Here is an 18578-nt window from a genome sequence, read left to right as displayed (position 1 = left end):
TCTGGCTTTTCATGTCTTTCAGTGTTTGTTTTGTTTTTATTTCTATTTTGTTACTTGAGAGACTCCTGGAAACGGCCTGTGTTGGAGCCAGCTGCGGTCCCCAGAGGCTGTCTGAACGCTCTCCCCCAGCCAGCAGAGCAGTGCCCTCTGCTGCACAAGCACAGCAGCGGCCTGGTCCTCGGCTGAACTGAAAGATAATCGGGGGGGGGGGAGGGGGGAGTTCACCCTTACTGCATGCTCCCTCGTTCTCACAAACCGCTTGCAGCGTTGTACAGTTCTGATGGGAGCGCTGCTGGAGGGGAATGGGAGATTGAGCTGTCTGGGCCCAGCCCAAGGGATGGGTTTTCTGTTGGTTTTCTCCTCGAGTCCTTCCCACAGCTAGCTTCTGGTTAGCATCGACTAAAGCAGGCACAGCCCACCCTGGTCACTTTGGGCAAGGATCCATAAAGGATTAATTTCCAGGTACGGTGCACTGTGGCCAAGGGGACTTGACAGCACTAAGATTACTAATTGTACCCATTAATTATCCAGCAAGTTTAACCACAGCAACAAATGCCACCACGCTAAGCAAGAAGGAAGTCATATCCTCAGGCTTCTTTGCCCTAACAGCTGGACACTGGCATTTTATTACAGACTGCAGACATGATTGACCTGCAGGTGTCAGAGCTGCCCTCATCCTGAGCACAGCACCCGTGCCAGCCCAATGCTGTGCAGCTGCATTTGAAAATCAGGTTGGAAATCCCCGCTTTCAGGCAAGAGCCGTAATGTAATACAACTCCTGAGAGTTGTGTTCCTGCATGCTTTTTCTGGCTCCACCAATATTTAATTATTTCATTGCAAACTGGAAAAGCTCCCGAGGAGAGACTGCAGAGATCTCTCATCCAGACCTTCCAAAGCCTAGCAGCTGGACATTAAAGCTATACAAGAGACAAAGGCCCAAATCTCCTCAAGCCTTTAACGCAGCAAAGGCAGCTCGCAGCACCAAGCTTAGACGTTTTCTTAGCTGTAGATACGTGCTGAGAATGCTTACACTGTGAGGAGCGATGGGCCTGGGATAAGAAATGAAGCAGACACACTGCTCCCACGCCAGCAAGTAGGAGATCTTTTAGCTACATTAAGAACCACAAAATAAAAAGAGAGACCAAAGAAATTTATTTATTTTTTTTTTATCTATGAACAGTATGACATATAATTATAGACAAGTTTTGATACACAGGAAAACCCTTTTGTCAACCATTTGTTTTGCTAAATGAAACAGCACAATAATCTTTACACATTCATATTTTGCTTTTCTTTTTTTTTTTTTTTTTCTTTACAATACACAGCTTTCTTGGGTTGAAGCAAACTGCGGGACATATTGAGTACTGGTATATTACAGCTACTTTACATCATATAAGAACAGCAAATGGAGAAAAATAAGTTATTTAAATATTGATTTCATATACAGAAAGTGCAACTTTGTTAGTTGTTACATAACTTGTTTGACAGTTTCGATTCCCCAAAGGGCGTCAATTAAAGATAAAAGTATCTTGGACCAAAAGTATTATTTATTCTAAAAATAATACAGTACAATTGCACAGCTGTGACTTGGTGAATCGACCACTATTGCTGCTCTTAGAGATGATGACCTGTTAGAATAATGCAATGTTGAACGTTTCTGATCATGCTCCCAGTCTGCACTCAAAGCCAGGCTCCTAAAAAAGAGCACAGGGACTAACGGAGTTACTGATGGAAGTTTACATTTCTGAGGGCATTCTGTAATATTTTGGGCTTGCTGCTTCCTACTGTTAAATAGCTATCTGAGTTACAATGGTACAACGGACAGATGCATAACGTCATTAGCCTGAGCAGAGCAGGTTAGGATTCCAGCTGCAGGTTTCTTTTGTGCTTGCCAAGAGTCAAAGAGCCAACCTTTGCTTACGGCACCGAACGGCTGCAGGGAAATGTAAGAGGTCATGGCTCTTTACGACATCGCCTCACCTGCGTGGGGAATGCCACAGGTCACTGAATCCACAGCAGGGAAGCTCGAACACCGAAAAGCTTAAGGCTTTTTTAGATTAAAATAGAAACGAAAATTACAATCCAAGTCGGACCACAGAGAGCAGTCTTAAAAAGGAAAACAAAGCAACTTTTCGAACTCACAAATCTCAGACTGCTCACTGCAGTGCTGGATGGGTGGGATTTGGTTTCCCTGGGCCGTGTCGTTATTTAAAATCCACGGAGTTACAGAGAGCGTTTGGCACGTGGGTTTGGCTTATTCCCGTATTTCTCCTGTTATTAACTGAGTGGGAGTAATTAATATGGGAGAGCTTTATTATGTGACTTGCCTTTCCTGGAAGAAGAAATGTTTCCCTTCTTACTGCACACAGTCAGCCTGGACTTCTCCTTTGCTCCAAGGAAGGCTGTTGTGTACTTGCTTTCACTCAGCTCTGGTCCCTGCCAGTACTAACGCAACAACACATCATCTGTAGGGTAAAACTAACCTGTCTCAGTACTCCCAGGAAGTCTCAGTACTTTCATCTCCTGCTTACTGATAGCTACCATGTAAACCTTGGAGAGGAAGTGACAAATCATTATTATTAACAAGACGAGGTATTTCCACATTTTCCTTAGATTTCCAGCAGTGGTGCAAAGCATCTATGCGATATGTTTCCTGATGCTGTCATATTAGAACAACTGATTTATGCACTAGCAGAACATTATTAAAAAAAAAAAAGATTTGGAAGAGTTTTGTTTGAGAACAACTCCAACTGACAGCAGTGAGTTCGCTGCCTTCACATGACAGTGTGCTTCTGGATGCAGACAGAGTTCAAAGCTGATGCTGTAAGCACTCAACAACTCTGAAACTAGGAAATGAGCCTATCACAGGAGCCAAATTAATTGCCACCTGTTGTAAAACCTGTAGTTCATCTGACTTAAAACGTGGCCATGTAAGTATCGTACATAGTAAGGAGTGATGTAACAAGCAAAACTCTCCGCTCATCGATCTGATAGCATTTGATCAGGAAAAGCATCTGTGCTCTTAGCTCAGTACAAGCGTGAGATAACGGAGGCAGCAGACTGTGAAGTGACTTGTCTGGGTCCGTACAGTAAGCTGACGTCAGAACTGATACTGGAAGCAGTTTCACTTCCCGGCCTGTGCCCACATTGCTGTACCTCTCTTTGCCTGCCAGAGTAAAGCTTGCTCTGCCTTCCATGGAGCGCTTATGCTACAAGAAGCTAAAGGATAAACCGTACAGAGATCCCAAATTAAAAAAAACCTAGCAGTATGTTCTTCGTGATAATCTGTATTTGGTATATAAATGTGTACCCATATATAAAAATAAAATCTGTCGTTAGCCGCATACGTGAATGGAACATTTCACAAGGATTTTAGGCAGAAAAATATAGTGAAAAAATGGCTCACCACATCTGCCAGCACAACGCTCTCTCCCAGTGAGAGATAACATTAACACTCAGACACGAAAGATACCAACTGTCCTAAACTCACAGTGTAACTCATAAGACCATATACGATTTCACTTTTTTTTTTGTCCAGGCAATGGAATTACAGGATCTCATGATTTCTTTGGGACACAATTTGCTTTTTGATACATTTTATCCCCCACAAGTGATTTTTGATTTGCAGAAACCTGCTGTTTGGAATCGATAAGGTCAGGATACCAAGTCAAAGCTGCAGCAGAATGATTGACAATATAACACAGTACACAGAATATGATTAAAATGAAAAGCAGTTACATATATACAAGGCAGTATATTTTGGAACTGTTTAGTAACAACAGTAAATGCAGACTGTAGTGAACAGGAAGTTAGCCTCGCAACCGAAACCTAGCGTAACCCTGCATTTGTGAAAGCATCTATACAACACATAAGATGTCATGATGAGGCAATTCATAGAAGCTACTTAAGTTGAATATCACCCTAAGTGCAGCTTATGAGTGACATGTTGAAACAAGGCTTGGGAAGCATGAGTACAGGTAAGTGAACATTAGGTAACTGCTTAAAAGCTTGTTTTAAGGCAAATAAAAAGCAGATTGCTAAAAAGCAGTTATAAAAATGACCTCAGTTCTGTACAAATTAAAAGAAGCTTTCTGACTCTCCTAGGGTTAATTGCATTGGAGTGACAGAAATGGACCATACTGTAAATTAACTTCAGTCCATTGACTTTGGCCTAGCTAAAGGCTTTGAGGCGTATTGGGACCTACATCAAGCAACAGCAAAGATGACCAGGAAAGAGGGGTATGCATTTAGCTCTACACCGCTAAAAAAAAATGGCGTTTGCCAAATAGCTTCTACTGGGACTTGCACCTTGATTTGTACATGGTCTGTAGGACTGACTCCAGGTATCTAGATGTACAGAAAACCCCCAACCTAAGCACTTCTCCACAAACACAGGGCCTGTTATTAGTAACATTTTCACAAACTTGTGGAAAAGCAGGCAAGGTCCCTTAATTCTCTGAAGCTGTCTGATCTCAGGCCAGCCCTATGCACTTTATGAAACAGGAATACTTTACAAGGGAGTGAGGGGGGAGGGAAGTACCACATCTGTGTTACCTGGTGGTTGCTTCTCTTCTCCTTCGGTTGCCAAAGACAGCAATTGAAACATTTCATATCCTCTGAAGAAGCAATCTGCCTGTCACTGGGAGCCACTTCCTTGATCCCTTTAGTCATGTAAAGTAATTAGGGCAAAACTGGTGCAGGAAGAAGCAGTGGGTTCTTGACTAGGCAATGTCACGCTATGGAGCATGTTAAATTGCGTCTGGATCGAGAGGTTTGAAGAGTCTTGCTGCTGCCAGGAGCTTGCTTATGTGCCTTTCCTCTGTGATGCCAGCTTCCTGAAGGCAAGTTTGTGACAGAGAAGGCACTTTGCTCAGTGTGTTGAACCCTGCTTCTGTGAGTGGGCTGGAATACATGGGTAGGCCAATGGAAATCAGCCAGTCAGATACGGAGGTGATAAGTCCTGGTGATACAGGTTTTCGGCAAATTTCAGTGAGCCCTCCACTTGGAATCTGGACAGAAAAGAAGAAAAAAGAAAGAAAACAACACCTTCATGTTAAACATACTGCTTGTTTTACTGCAAGTCTTCTGTTTTTCTTTCAGGCTGGCAGAATTTGACAGCAGATGTATCAGTTTTTCTCTCTCACGCATGCCTCACTTGTAGGTATGAGAGTGGTCTGTGGGCAGAAAGGCTGGGCAGGAGCAATGGGAATAGTTTGGGCAGATGCAGGGGGCAGTATTCAGTCACTTGGACAACTGTCATGCACCACTTTGAATTTACTTGAAACCACTCAAAAACACCCAGGGAGGACTCTTCCAAGGTTGATCCATTCCAGGCTGATCCAAGGCAAAAGGATACTAACTTTGCATATTGCCTCCCCAGACAGACCAAGCTCTTTTATGAACAGACATGAAAGCTTTTGATTGCTGCCCTCTTCTGATTTTTCTAAGAACAATAATGGAGAATAGTGTATTTCGAGAAATCAAAAAGAAGTACAAAAACTTTCAGTTATCAACACTGAGCTGTTCAATGTATGCCATCCTTAGCAAACTTTGTGTGTCCTGGCAATCTCCTTAGAATTTCCAGGGATTCAGTCAAAAAAAAAAAAAAAAAAAAAAGGTCATCCACTCAGTTTTCAATTACTAGTTATCCTCCTTTGGGACAGGAGGAGGGATCTGCTGTCCCTGCAGTACCCTTACAAATGTTGCTCTTGCTGAGTGAGCACACAGGTAACATTTCCATACTAAGACTCAACAGACAGCTCCCTTTACCAGTACTCAGCGCTTTTTAAAAGTCTGCTTATAATTAAGAAGCTTGGGTTTAAGGAAATACTCACTGCCATGCGATGCTGCTTCCTCAGCTGCTTTACCCGGATTTGGTCCATGTTTGCAGCAACATCCTTTTCAGGCTGGTCTAAGTCTTCGGAGTACCTCTGTACCAAAGCCTCAGGAATGCCACAGCGACCATGCTGAATGGTCCCAGCCAGCCAAGAAGACAGGTGAAAGAAGTACATCAGTACAGATCAATCAATGCAAACAAAGAAGCGTGGGATGGGAGAAAGAAGGACTTTTCCTTGAGATTCTTAAAAACAATTTTATTTAGCTATAAACGATAACAGTGGAATGGTGTAAAAACAGCAGCATACATCTTTCACAAGCTTTAAGATCAGTTCCAGCCTCCCTGAAGTCAGCAGCAGAACTTCTGTTATGCTTAACTTGAAGTGGGGTGGCCCCAAAGGCCATACTGTTAGATTAACCAGTTAACTGATGCGATCCTTTGACTGGATGTTTCCTGATTCTTTTGGTGGCTGGGTTGTCTAATCTCCAACAGCAGTGACAGGGCAAGAACTTCCAGAGACAAACTAGTGACAGCAAAGTTTACGTTGAAGAACATCTCTTAAATTCTCATTTACTCTATTCACATCTCCTAATTAATTTATTCTTCACATGAGGACTCTTTCCTCAGTTTATGTTAACAGTATGTTGTTTGATTTATAAACATGCTGTTGTTTTATATACATTTCCTACCTGGGTAGGATATAGGTAAACTAATACTTCTTCCTATGCACTATGCCACTGCAGTTAGACCACCGATCCAGTTCTAGTGCAGAACTCTCCATGGCAGCTCCAAGATGACCTACTCATGGGCACCACCTAACTGCAGAAGATTTGTGAATCAATCAGCAACTTTATTTTCAGTTGTCATGTTTCCTAGGCACCAAGAGCTGCAGGCTCTTACAAGCTTAGTAATATTCTCCCTTGTGGCATGTGATATGTGACATGTCAAAATTTGGCTGAGTTTTTGGGAGGGGTTAGAAGCATAACATTCATGCAAGTCTGCTGGTGGCTCAATTCTGTTTTTGTAGGGCACACGAGAGGATGGTCCAGAAAAACGAGAAATGAATGAGCCTTATTTACTGACAAGGACACTTCTCCTGGGATATGGGAAATTGCTACATTCTGTTCTCCTTTCCAACACTGCTCATGCATTTTAGCCAGTGACTCTTCCAAGAAAACTGAAAAAGCAATCCTCAAAGGACAGGGAGTTAGAACTCCCTCCTTCCCAGAAGTATGTCCTCACCACTATGCTATCAACTCATATTTTCTTGAAAACATAACATCTACATGACTTCCTTCTTCAGCTTCACTTCCCTACAGTGCCAACAAGAGACCAAGGTACTGGTGGCCTGAAAAGCTGAAGGCTCGAAGTATGCCTGGGATCTCTCGGTCCCTCTACAACACATCTAAACAGTTACCTTGGACGTAAGGCCTGATAGTAAAGTTAGGCTTAGTTATAGAATATCTAGTATCCTAATGATTTATAGTTTATGCAGCCTGGCTACTCACAAAAATACGACAGATACAATAAATGAAAGACTAGCCCTTGCAACACTGGTAGAAAACACCGAGGCAATGTGCTCCACTTACCTTGTCTGAGTATGGTTCTTCAGTAAGATCAATACCTTCAGACTGCAACTTGTTTTCTATTACCATTTCCAGATCCATTCCCCTGCTACAAGAGACTTTCCTTGCTGAAGCAGGCCCTAGCTTTATCACGTGCTGCTGAACGCTTTTAGTCTCTGGTTGCTCCAACAGCCAGGGTGGCAGTGAGCTAGGAGGGGTACTGGGCTCCTGTTCAGATGTCCTATGGACAGGTACTCCATGAAAATCAGTGGGATTGGATGCACTGGTCTTTTTTACTGGCAAACACGGTGCTTCTTGACTTGAGTTGTTCCCACTGGGGGTCATGGGAGGATGATATAATCCATTAGTAAGGCGTTCTCGGCATTTTTTGGCAGGAACAGGTGGCGGCTGAGAGGGATTTTTTGGTTGCATTCTTGTCTCATTTGTGCCTTTTTGCTCAGCTTCTAGACCTCCCTTGAGGACTGGAGCATAGTCAGCCCGTGCAAGGTCATGAAAGCCCTTACTCTGTATTTCCAGAGGTGTCCTTGTTGCAGAATGTGTCACCAAGGCAGCCTGAGCTTCACAGTGTTTCATGGGGAATGGAAAAGGTTTCCCAACTGCACTCTCCATTACAGAGCACTCCAACTCCTTACCTCTACCCTTCTGAGAACCAGCAGCTGCTTTACCCTGCTTAGGCATCAAGTTATCGACCATACAACTGCCCCCACACGACTGAGGTGGCAGGGCAGATCCAGTTGCCTTTTTCGCTGTATCCAGTGAATCCTGAGCAAAATAATCTTTCTTGCTACCATCTTGTAGATTAGTATCGGAATCTCCCTGGAGATCGTCCAGGGAGTGAGATCTTGGCCATACATCCACACTCTGGGGGCCATCCAGAGTTTCATAGCTCCGACAGACAGCAACTGGTAAACTTCTACGGTTCTTCTTCAGACCCATAACAGCTGGGGTCTTGACAGAGCTCTTCAGAGCACGATGTGCACAGCTCAACCGGCTTTCTTTTTCTCCTTGCTGTAGAGTTTCTATTGACTTGGTCAGTGGGAGTGTGGGATAATTTGATAGCTGGTGTCTGCTGAAGTCTTTAAAGCTATGCTCACTTGATGATTTTGAGGGCAGAAGACAGGTCCTTCGGGTTTTACCTAGAAGCAAATAAATCAAAATCCAACATAAAAAAAAATCTACTGTGTACTAATAGTGGATCAATTCTAAACAATGTTGAAACACAATGATTCACTGTTTTTTGTTAACTCTGAATGTACAAAAACTCAGTACCATTTTAAGTGTATGAATTTCTGAGCTTTAGTGAGAAAGCTTTCTGAGCTTTCTTCTTTACTAATGAAGAACTGATAATTACCATCAAGTACGGAAAACGTATTTAAAATAATTACTATCCTTTCCATTCCTCAGTTTACAAAGCTTTGAGGTCTAGGTCACTTAGACCCTTTTCAATGAAAAATTATCCTGTAGCTAGTCCTGATATCCTATACGTGATATATTAACAAGTTTGACCCCATGCAGAAATAACTCTACAGATCTACCAACCTTCTCCACTTCCTAAATTCATTTAGGATCGTGATAATTATGTTCACTGCCCAACAAAGTTTACTAGATTGCTCAGGAATGCTTTTAAATAATAGATCACATTTGTTTTAATTACTTAGCTTGTCAGCAGCTATTTCATCTTTTAAGTAAACAATAAACTATTTTCAGTGGCAAATCAGAAAGCAATAAGGTGTCGGGAATACTGGTGTTGCACCAATCCCTTTGTAAAGTTACTTTCAGCCACAAAGGTTTTATGGGAAAAAAATTATACTGAGACAGAGAACAGTTACAAAAGGAAGTTTCTAGAGTGACTAATCTTAGCGTTGTTCTCATGTCACATGCTTACTCAGAATGGAAGGTCTCAGAAGTGTGATGTGTTATTATATCACTGAAGATGAGATGACTTGAACCAATACAAACCACATGTCCTTCATAAGCTTTACTTCATATTTTTTATGAGATATGCACCATCACTTTTACACAGTGATTCTATCAAATCCATTTGATAGAAAAATTCAGATCTCATTACTGTATTCATGAGTATGAAATACAAGGTCATTTCTCCAATGCCACATAAGTGTATATCTTTCACAAGAAGTAAATTTGTCTCAAAGCAGACAACCCCTCAGAATGACAGCACATCCTGAATAATTATTTTCTTCTAGTGACAAGGACACTTTCCTCACCTACAGTAAACTTTCTAAAATAATGACAGATAAAGCTTGGAACTTCTTTTTTCAGTGTGTGTGAAGGAAGCTTAGTCTAAACGCTATCAAAATCCCAATTAATGGATCATTTACTTTTTTAGATGTGAGAAGTTTTGCTAGCTTAATTCAAATTAAATTAATCTCGTGTACTTTTGAGCAACATGTGCTTTCCTTCCATGCAGTTTGCCTCCAGAACGTCATCCCAAAAGAAGCTTAATGCCTTGTTTTTGAAATAACATACATTACTTTCTTTGAATACAAATGCTAACATACTTAAGTCTTACTTAAGAATATCCTATCTCCGAAAATCCAGTTATAAAAAGAAAGCACCTAGTTAACCTAAAAAGGGAAAAAGCTTGCTTTCTCTTCTTCTCTGCTCAGGGAGTTTAAAACCAAAGCATTCAGAAAACTAAAAGTAACCTCAACTTCCTTTACTAAGCAGAAATAAGGAAATATTCCCTCTCAAAAAGGGAGTTGGCCACATTTACTGGTATGCCAGCAAAGTTATTCCGTATAAAACCGGTGTGTGCCCACAGTGGTGACTACTAGCTTACAAGAACTCCTCTCTAGAAGCTGTACAGATCACAGTTCAACTGAAGCTAAATATCACCACTTCCCCCAACTGCTAATAAAAACATATCACACATTGAGTTGGTTCCTCTACCACTACCTCGTGTACAGGTAACTTAGAGAAGTAGTAGAAAGGCTTATCTGTCTGCCTGCACCTTTCTGTAGTGTGAGACCGCTGCCTTCCAAGAGTAACTTACAACCACATTAAAAAGACATGTTTAAGAAACATTACTTTAACTTCTTAGTGCCCCACGCACAAATGTCAATATGTAGTGAATATGGAAAGGAGTGTTTTCTTCATTACTCATATTTTCTATTACAAGCCTAACTTGTGCAGCAATTCATAGAATCACAGAGCAGGGGTTCAGAATGTAATTCTGCTTATGTAGATTTAAGTCCTCATGACTGGCAGGTGTAATTTCATCACGCTCCTGAGAAATTAAGAAAGGAAGGTAATAAAACAGACATTTAATTATATTTTTAAGTTGCTTTCATAAGGTGGGAATGTATATTAACAAATGTTGTCAAATGTAACATTCCCTTCCTTCGAGCTACAATGGTTTAAGTGTACAGCTATTAAAATTTTAAACACATTTTTAACGTCAGCGTTTTTGCTAGTAATTCATTCTTATGATTCCCTGATACTGTCAAACAGCCTAATGCCATTCATAGTGCTGTCAACCACAGGAGCATCTCCAATTTAAATAGGCCCAGAAGGGCACAGGGGTCCGGGTGAAAACTAAAATAATAAGGATGGTCCTTACACAAAATTAATGAAAAGTTTGTACAGTTTTCAGGTTCAGATCGAGCTACAGGCATACTTCACCCTTTTGTTTAGCATCATGTTGCAGCTTTTGTCAGACAAAGCACCTCTCTGATAGTGCACACTGTTAGAATGCAGATAACAAACCTTTCAATTCTCTGTCATCATCTGCCTCAGAAGAAAGGAAATAACCTTTGAGAGTAATTCCAGAGGTACCTGAGCTACTGAAACAAATTTTCAGTGTTTTCTTCAGTACTTTTTCTGTGCAGAAGAGCACCGTCAGAGAATTAAGTACACAAAACCATACACAGCATACCTTTGATGGCCTTATAGAGCCCAGATTGTATTAACTTTTTTTGGCCTTGCTTTCTGTGCCTGTATTTCTGTGTACATTTCAAACAGCTCTACAGACACAATGAAGATGATGGTGCCAGAAACAATCCCAGCCTCAGTGCTTTTTTAATTAACATAAACTAGTAGAAAAGCACATTGTATCAGGCAATACAGACACCTTTTCTGTTGCTTCCTTTTCTGATTAATTAGCACTGAACGCTTAAGTGCTTTGGATGCTCAGTTGGCACTATGGCAATCTGGCTTCAGTTCCTGAACAAATCCTACCTGATAAAGTCATGGTTTGTCTGCCTCTTCAGTTCTCTGCATGTGAAATTGCTATTGCCTTTATACCCCTCCCGTCCTTACAAAGCTATGCACCACAACAGGAAAAGGTTCAAAGAGCATGCATGACCAGAGATACGACATACAATGAATAATTAACAGGATTTAGACTAGAAAATAGATGACTTGAGGAGCATGAGGTCTATACACAGACACTGTCAGGTATGGAGGCTCTAAGGAAGACCAGGGACTTTCATAAAAAACAGATTAAGGAAAATGGAATGCAGTGAACTGTACAAAATTCAGGGAGTTCTTAAGTTCCTAAATGATTAATTCCCCAAAAGGACCTTAAGAAGCCTCAGATATCACTTACATTGTCCTTCTTGATACCTGCTTTTGGCTGATTCCTGGAAGAAGCAGATTTCTGATAAGATTTCCAAATGTGTCTTGGACAGACAACACTTACATGTATGAGAAGTTCAATAACTGCACTGGAGCACAACCTAAAGGAGAGCTCTCTCTATGCCTTTTTTCGACCGAAAACTGATGTAAATAGACCGATGATATGATCCTGCATAGTTACTTTCTGCTCTTATTTTCTTCCTGTCTAGAACTGCACAGGTCACAAAAACTATGTTCCTTGCTCTCTGCAAATTGGAATAAAATCACAATGTTGCCCTAAGTATTTCTGCAATGAGGTCCAGAGAAGTACCTAGATAAATTATACCTGTACCACTGCCAGCAAACCAGTATGTGACAAACCATTTTTAATCCATACTCTAAGGTGAGATGAATGAATGAACTGATGCCAAAAGGTACAACATCAGCCCAGAACAGGGCACTACTCACTAAAATATTATGTAAAATAATTCTCCAGGAAATGTGAATATCAATTTCTTCTCAGAATGCATTTCATTTTCCTCTTTATGAAAAGCAGTTTATTATTGCCAATCTACACATTACAATGTTTATCCTAGACAAATTATTATCCCTATTTTATTAGACAAGCATCCAACTTACTTTAAAAACAACACGCATGTAAGCAATTATGGTCCACGAGCTTTGCAAAGAAGGTGAGAGCACATGCCAGATTAACCAGCCCTGACAAAATATCTGAATGAATCCCATACTGAATATTCTTTTCATCATGTTTTTCAAAACAATTGCTAAATACATTTTTGAGCAAAACTGATCCAGACAGCCATAGATGAAAAGCAATATAAAAGCCATTAGTAGTATTTCACTTTGCAAAACTCAGAAATAATAATTTAAATGTAAGAGTAAGTATCTAAGCAGAAAGGCAATAACAATTGCTTTCTAAAGATTTTATTATATAAAATAAGGAAAATGTACAGGCAGCAATTTAATGTCTCAGTGCTGTAGCTACCATTATGATGGCATCTAGGGATAAAAAGGAAAGAAAATTGTCACATATGCCATATATCAAGCTATGATTACATTTCAGTATGTCTACTGCATGAGAATTCATGTTAAAAAAAATTCTCTCTGCTTTCAGGAATTTAGTACACTGCTAATTTCAGGCACACAGCTTCAGAGCAAATTGCAATTTTCTTCAATAACTGATTACCTCTGAGGGCTCAAAAGCTTGGATTGATAATGCCAAACACCAAGCATAACCCAAAGTAATTTCATTCCTCTTAATATTTCATCCTTAGGCAAGTATTTGTATTGCTTGCGCCACTCCTAAAGTAAACAATCCTTAGTCAACACAATAATCATAGAAAGGAATCTCTACTATCACCTGTCGCAGTAATTTTTCAGTGCATCACCTTTCAAGGATGCAAGACAACGTAAGTTAAATTGACAGCATAAGAAGTTCTTCCTTTTATTTCAGTTTATTTTCTCACCAACTTTTCAGTTATTTAACTTGCTGACCACTCATTCATACACTAAAAAGTCATAAATTTCTGCAGCTGGCTTCTTAACAGATGAGAAAGCAATGTGTAACCTGAGTAGATAATAATAATCATAATAATAAACAGCCTAAGCCACAGCACGTTTCTTATAAACTGCTTTTGTATAGATTTAGAAGAAATTCTCCTAAGCCCAGTGTAGTTCGGAGACTTTTCCATTGCCAGTGGTCCATTAGCAAGGCTAAGCAGAGCCAGCCACACGAGGCGTGGCTGCATGAGACTACAGTAAAGAGTGGAGAAGTCAGAAATGGCAGTGAGAGTATCTCTTGTTTCAAGATCACAAAAAAATAGAAAATGATTTGTGAAATGTGATCTGTTTTCTACAAATGCGAATAAATACATTAGAAATGATAGAAATGAAAACCAATGGCCCCAGCCAAGAGGGAAAGAGGCAGCCAGAGTAAGGGAGAAACTCAAGCATGAAGGAGTTTGCATAAGCTAGGAACGGGAGCAAAAAGTGTAAGAATGTATCTATTAAAAACAGCCTACGAGGATTGCAAGCCTTGTTGCTGTCATTAATACCATTCTCCAGGTTTTCACTGCTTTCATAGCAGCCAGAATCCCGAGGAGAGCATCCAGCTAGGCCTTGACCTTCAATGAGAAGTTTCTCCTGAGATCCTGACTGGTCGCTGTTACCTAGAGGAAATAAGAACGCAGTGAAAATAGAGGCAAACAGAGACTTCAGCTGAACTTCTCAACCTTCTGTTTCTATATTATTTTCACTGCTAGAACAACTATAACAGATCAGATTATAAGAAAAGAGCAAGCATTACCAACAGCCATCACAAAGGGATAAACACTGCCTCAGGCATTCATCCCGAACAGCACAGCCTCTGCTTAAGTTTCAGGGAGCAGCGCCGCACACAATGAATGAAAGCTGTGTGTGCCCCTCAGCTGCTCTCAGTACAAGTCCTACAATTTAAAACCACCTAAATCCACTTAAAATGATCATTGAATTGTAGGGATTGGAAGGGACCTCTGGAGATCACCTAGTCCAATCAACTGCTAAAGCAGGTTCCCCACAGTAGGTTGCATAGGAAAGGGTCCAGGTGGATTTAGAATACCTCCAGAGAAAGAGGCTCCAAAATCTCTCTGGGCAGCCTGTTCCAGTGCTCTGTCACTCTCGAATAAGTTTTTCTTTATGTTCCTCTGGAACTTCCTATATTCCAGTTTGTGCCCATGGGTCTTTGTTCTGCCTCTGGGCACTGCTGAAAAGAGCATGGCCCTATACATTTGATTCCCACCCTTCAGATATTTAATAAGTATTGATAAGATCCCCTCTCAGTCTTCTTTTGTCCAAGCTGAACAGACCCAGAGCTCTAAGCCCTTCCTCATGAGACAGATGCTTTAGGCCCCTTAGCATCTTTGTGGCCCTGCGCTGGACTCTCTCTAGAAGTTCCCTGTCTTTCTTGGACTGAGAAGCCCAGAACTGAACTGAGCCCAGTACTCCAGATGTGGCCTCAACAGGGCATAGTAGAAGGAGCGGATAACCTCCCGCAACCCACTGGCCATGCTCTTTTTAATGCATCTCAACTACAGTGCACCCTATGGTGTCAAAGTTTCTTCAAAACAAAAGCAGAAAGTGTGATGCAGAATGAAATAAAGTAAAAAAGGAGGATAAAATCCTAACCCTGACCTATTTTGTCAAAGGAACCAAGAGGAAAGATCAGTAATAGGTCTGGCAAAGTTACATAATGCCCCCTAGGGAACAGGGAAGGGACAAAGAAGAGACTGATTGCAAAAATTCCTTCCTTCCTTGGTCAGGAAGCCAGCACTCAAGTGTGGTCCAGTCCAGGCTGTATAGACAGGATTATAGGAATTTATCCACTGCATTCAGTTAGAAACAATGTTTTGTAAAGGGACTAAATCTGGAGTTGAAGATAATAGAAATAAACTTAATGATGCAAGGATTCTGTTTATGTTACATTCCCTGCCCCACCCTGTCCCGAAAAGAAAGAAATAAATAAAGATTATTTTGATTTCTATTCTAAGCAAATGAAAGGTAATTATGGAGTAGAAAGAAGAGCTTCTGCTCCTCCCAGGTTCCAGCAGTCAGGCATCCACTCTTTCTGCTCATCATCCTGACTTGGAGTTGGAATTCATACTTTCCAGCCACCACATCAAATAGTTCAAGTTTTCAAAACAAAATTAAAGGTTCCTAAAAAAATAATTACTTCTGAGAAGTGAACATTTTAAATAGATCTGAAAACGTTAAAAAGAAACTCATATTAGGTGGCAAAAAGCTACTTTAATACTAATGAAAAGAATCCAATCCTGCAGTTTCTGTTTTACTGGTGTGTGGCAAAAGGCGTAGAAAGACCGGATGCCTCTCTGAGAAACATACAAACTACACGTCAGCAACAGCTTGGGCCACAAAGCACTATCCAGAGTCAGCAACCACAAATCTCTCTATAACAGAATCAAGCATTTCCCACTTAATAAGCAACTGTTTAAATTGTTGCTACGGCAGCTTCAGCTAAAACAGAGGATTTTGCACTGAAGCAGTGGATAAAGTACTTCCAGAATTCATTTCACAGATTCTGATTTCTGGGATACTAAACTTCTGCCAGTATTTAGGGATGGAGGGGAAATTCAGTATATCTTAGGTTGCTTCAACCAGGTACTGAATGCATCTGCATTTCTGTCTCAAGCAAGACTTGCTTTTCAAATAAATGATTCTACTCTACCATGACTCTTGGCTACTACATAGATGGTACCCTGCTTCCTCCTGTGCAGGGATGATCCCACCCAGTTTAACTGTCAGAGCTTACTCTGCTTTCTGTTACCTGTACAACTTGCATGAGACCACCCGCACTACAGGCAGAGTTGCACTGCTGCATATTAAGCAGTTGGGCCACTGCCTTTCACTCTTTGCACCCAACCAATCTTTTCTGCATTTGAAAATGGCTGTATTGTTGCGTGTGCAACTTCAGGCTACCTTTGTAACCTTGCAGATCAGACAGGACAAGAATTATATGCATGTGCAGATAAAACGACAAAGTTTAAATCACACTATCCTCCTCTGCAACATTCGAGGCTTTGATGCTTTTCCCACCCTTGATAACCTTAATCTCTTCTCTCTAGCTAGAAGTCTCTTCTTCACTATTTTCTATGCCTCAGCTTCCTACTTAGAGTAGGTTACATCAGGATTTATTCTTGAACATCAGAATTCTAATGCGTAGTGATGTAATTTGACATCATTTGAGTAATCTGGGTATGCAAGGCTTACATAAACAAAGAATTCTGGCAGAACAAATACAAGTCTTAAGTCATTCCTCAAAAATCTAAGGGTTGTTACCCAAGAAGACCCTGGAAATAACTAGGTTAAGATAAAAATGTCAAAGTCTGGGAACCAGTTCTCTGCTGTAAGTGTTCCAAAGCTGGTAGAGCTCCAGTGAAACTGAAAACCTCAAACATCCCACGTACTATCATACTCCTGTAGATGTTCCACGGCTGTGAGGAGAACAGCTCTGTGCTCAGGATCTCGGATGTTCAGTTCATCCAAATCCTCTTCTTCTAAAAGCTTAAAGGTATCCAGATCTTCATAACCATTGAACAGAAAAGTGGGCATGTGCTCCTGCATAAAATGAAAAAGGTAAAACAGAAGAATGAGCTATTAGGCAACATTCAACTTATTTTGGCAATAACAGTATTAGGGGAGATTTTCACAATCAGCAAAAATCAATCAATCAATCAATCAGTAATTTCACAAATGGAAAATACTGTATAACAGCAAAATTATAGGATTACAACTTGTATAAAAATTGCTCAAGGTTCAGGAAAGTAGCTGTGCCAGACTAGAATGCTGCACGTTTTTGTATTTGGAATGTATTGTATTACCTGGCCTGGACAGCACACTACTCAGATGTACAAGATAGCACGGCTCTGTACAAGCACACTACAACATATTAACCTAAACCACACTTGTTTATCTCCAGCCCCCCGAACATGAACTTGGAAAATAAACCGCTCTTTCACAGGGTAACTGTGGTTCTGCTTTTGAAGAGTGTTAGCTTTTAGCCATAGTACACAAGGATTTACAACTACAGTGTGCTCTCTGGGCAGATACAACCCGCGGACATCTTACAAGCCAGAAGCACTTCATCAAGCCTGATGGGAGTTATGCTTGGCCTTAGCTATTTTCATTTTGTAGCTAAGACCTGACTCCGTTAAGTAGGGTCACATTCACATTATGAATCTGATGAACAACTTCAAAACTAACAAATCCAAAAGTGTGGCCCTCATCCCACAAGCAAAACTGAAGGGTAAACAGAGAGAAAATGCAGACCTTTAAGTTGATGCGATCCAAGAGATCCTCAACTGACTTGGGTTGGGGTGGTCTGCTTTTTCGGCGTCTCCTGGTGGGTCGCTTCGGCTTCTCTTCCTCTTCATTTAACACATCCACATAGATAAATTTGAAAGTGCCAACTTTGTTGTTCAATAGGCCCATCCAAGTGCCCATGGGGGGTTTGCTGATGATGTCAATGATATCACCTTTCTGCAGACCGAAGATGCAAGAAAGTCAATGAGGCACATTTTGTGATGGATATTCAGGCAAACACATCACTTTCCCTTAGTTTTTCATGTACACAGAATGGACAAAGCACAGTACGCAGAAGGGAAAAAATTCTTCAGTTTTTAAAAGGTTAATCAGACCTTTTACAAGGATATCCCACTTACACTTTATTCACAAAGGGAGCAGTGACCAAAGGGAATTAAGTGACGTGCCTAGGATCACAGTGCAAGTCAACAGTAGAATGGAATGGACCACGACTCTTCAGATTCACAAACCCACTTACAGTCTAATTCATACAGATGTCTCTATGTGGTGCAACTGCCTTAAACTGGTGCAAATAAGAACGGTCTCAGACCACTCAGTGTGCAAGGACACAAATCTTGCACAGATCTCATAACAGCTCGTGGTTGAAATTCATTATTTGAGATGTTTCTAAAGGACACAGTGTGTAGGTACAACCATATTGCTTCCACTGATTGTGAAAATAGTTCTACTGATTGACTAGCTCATTG

General features: G+C 40.8%; 1 protein-coding gene across 13 annotated transcripts in view; it reads right to left on the bottom strand.

The window, feature by feature from the left end:
• Positions 1-1129: 1129 nt before the first annotated feature.
• The window catches only part of SASH1 (SAM and SH3 domain containing 1), a 531322-nt gene continuing 513873 nt past the window's right edge, over positions 1130-18578 (bottom strand). For all 13 annotated transcript variants that reach the window (XM_025149369.3, XM_025149372.3, XM_025149371.3 and 10 more), the window contains 6 exons: positions 17839-18048; positions 16977-17127; positions 14073-14186; positions 7426-8558; positions 5835-5966; positions 1130-5009 (listed from right to left, as the gene is read on the bottom strand). In XM_025149369.3, coding sequence (XP_025005137.2) covers positions 4749-5009; positions 5835-5966; positions 7426-8558; positions 14073-14186; positions 16977-17127; positions 17839-18048 — 2001 coding nt within the window. In that variant the 3' untranslated portion in view covers positions 1130-4748. The remainder of the gene's footprint in view (positions 5010-5834; positions 5967-7425; positions 8559-14072; positions 14187-16976; positions 17128-17838; positions 18049-18578) is intronic.

The sequence above is a fragment of the Gallus gallus genome, chromosome 3 (genome assembly GCF_016699485.2).
Source record: "Gallus gallus isolate bGalGal1 chromosome 3, bGalGal1.mat.broiler.GRCg7b, whole genome shotgun sequence".
Classification (NCBI taxonomy): domain Eukaryota; kingdom Metazoa; phylum Chordata; class Aves; order Galliformes; family Phasianidae; genus Gallus; species Gallus gallus.
Note: the sequence above shows the minus strand (reverse complement) of the source record. Positions and strands in the feature narration are given on the sequence as shown.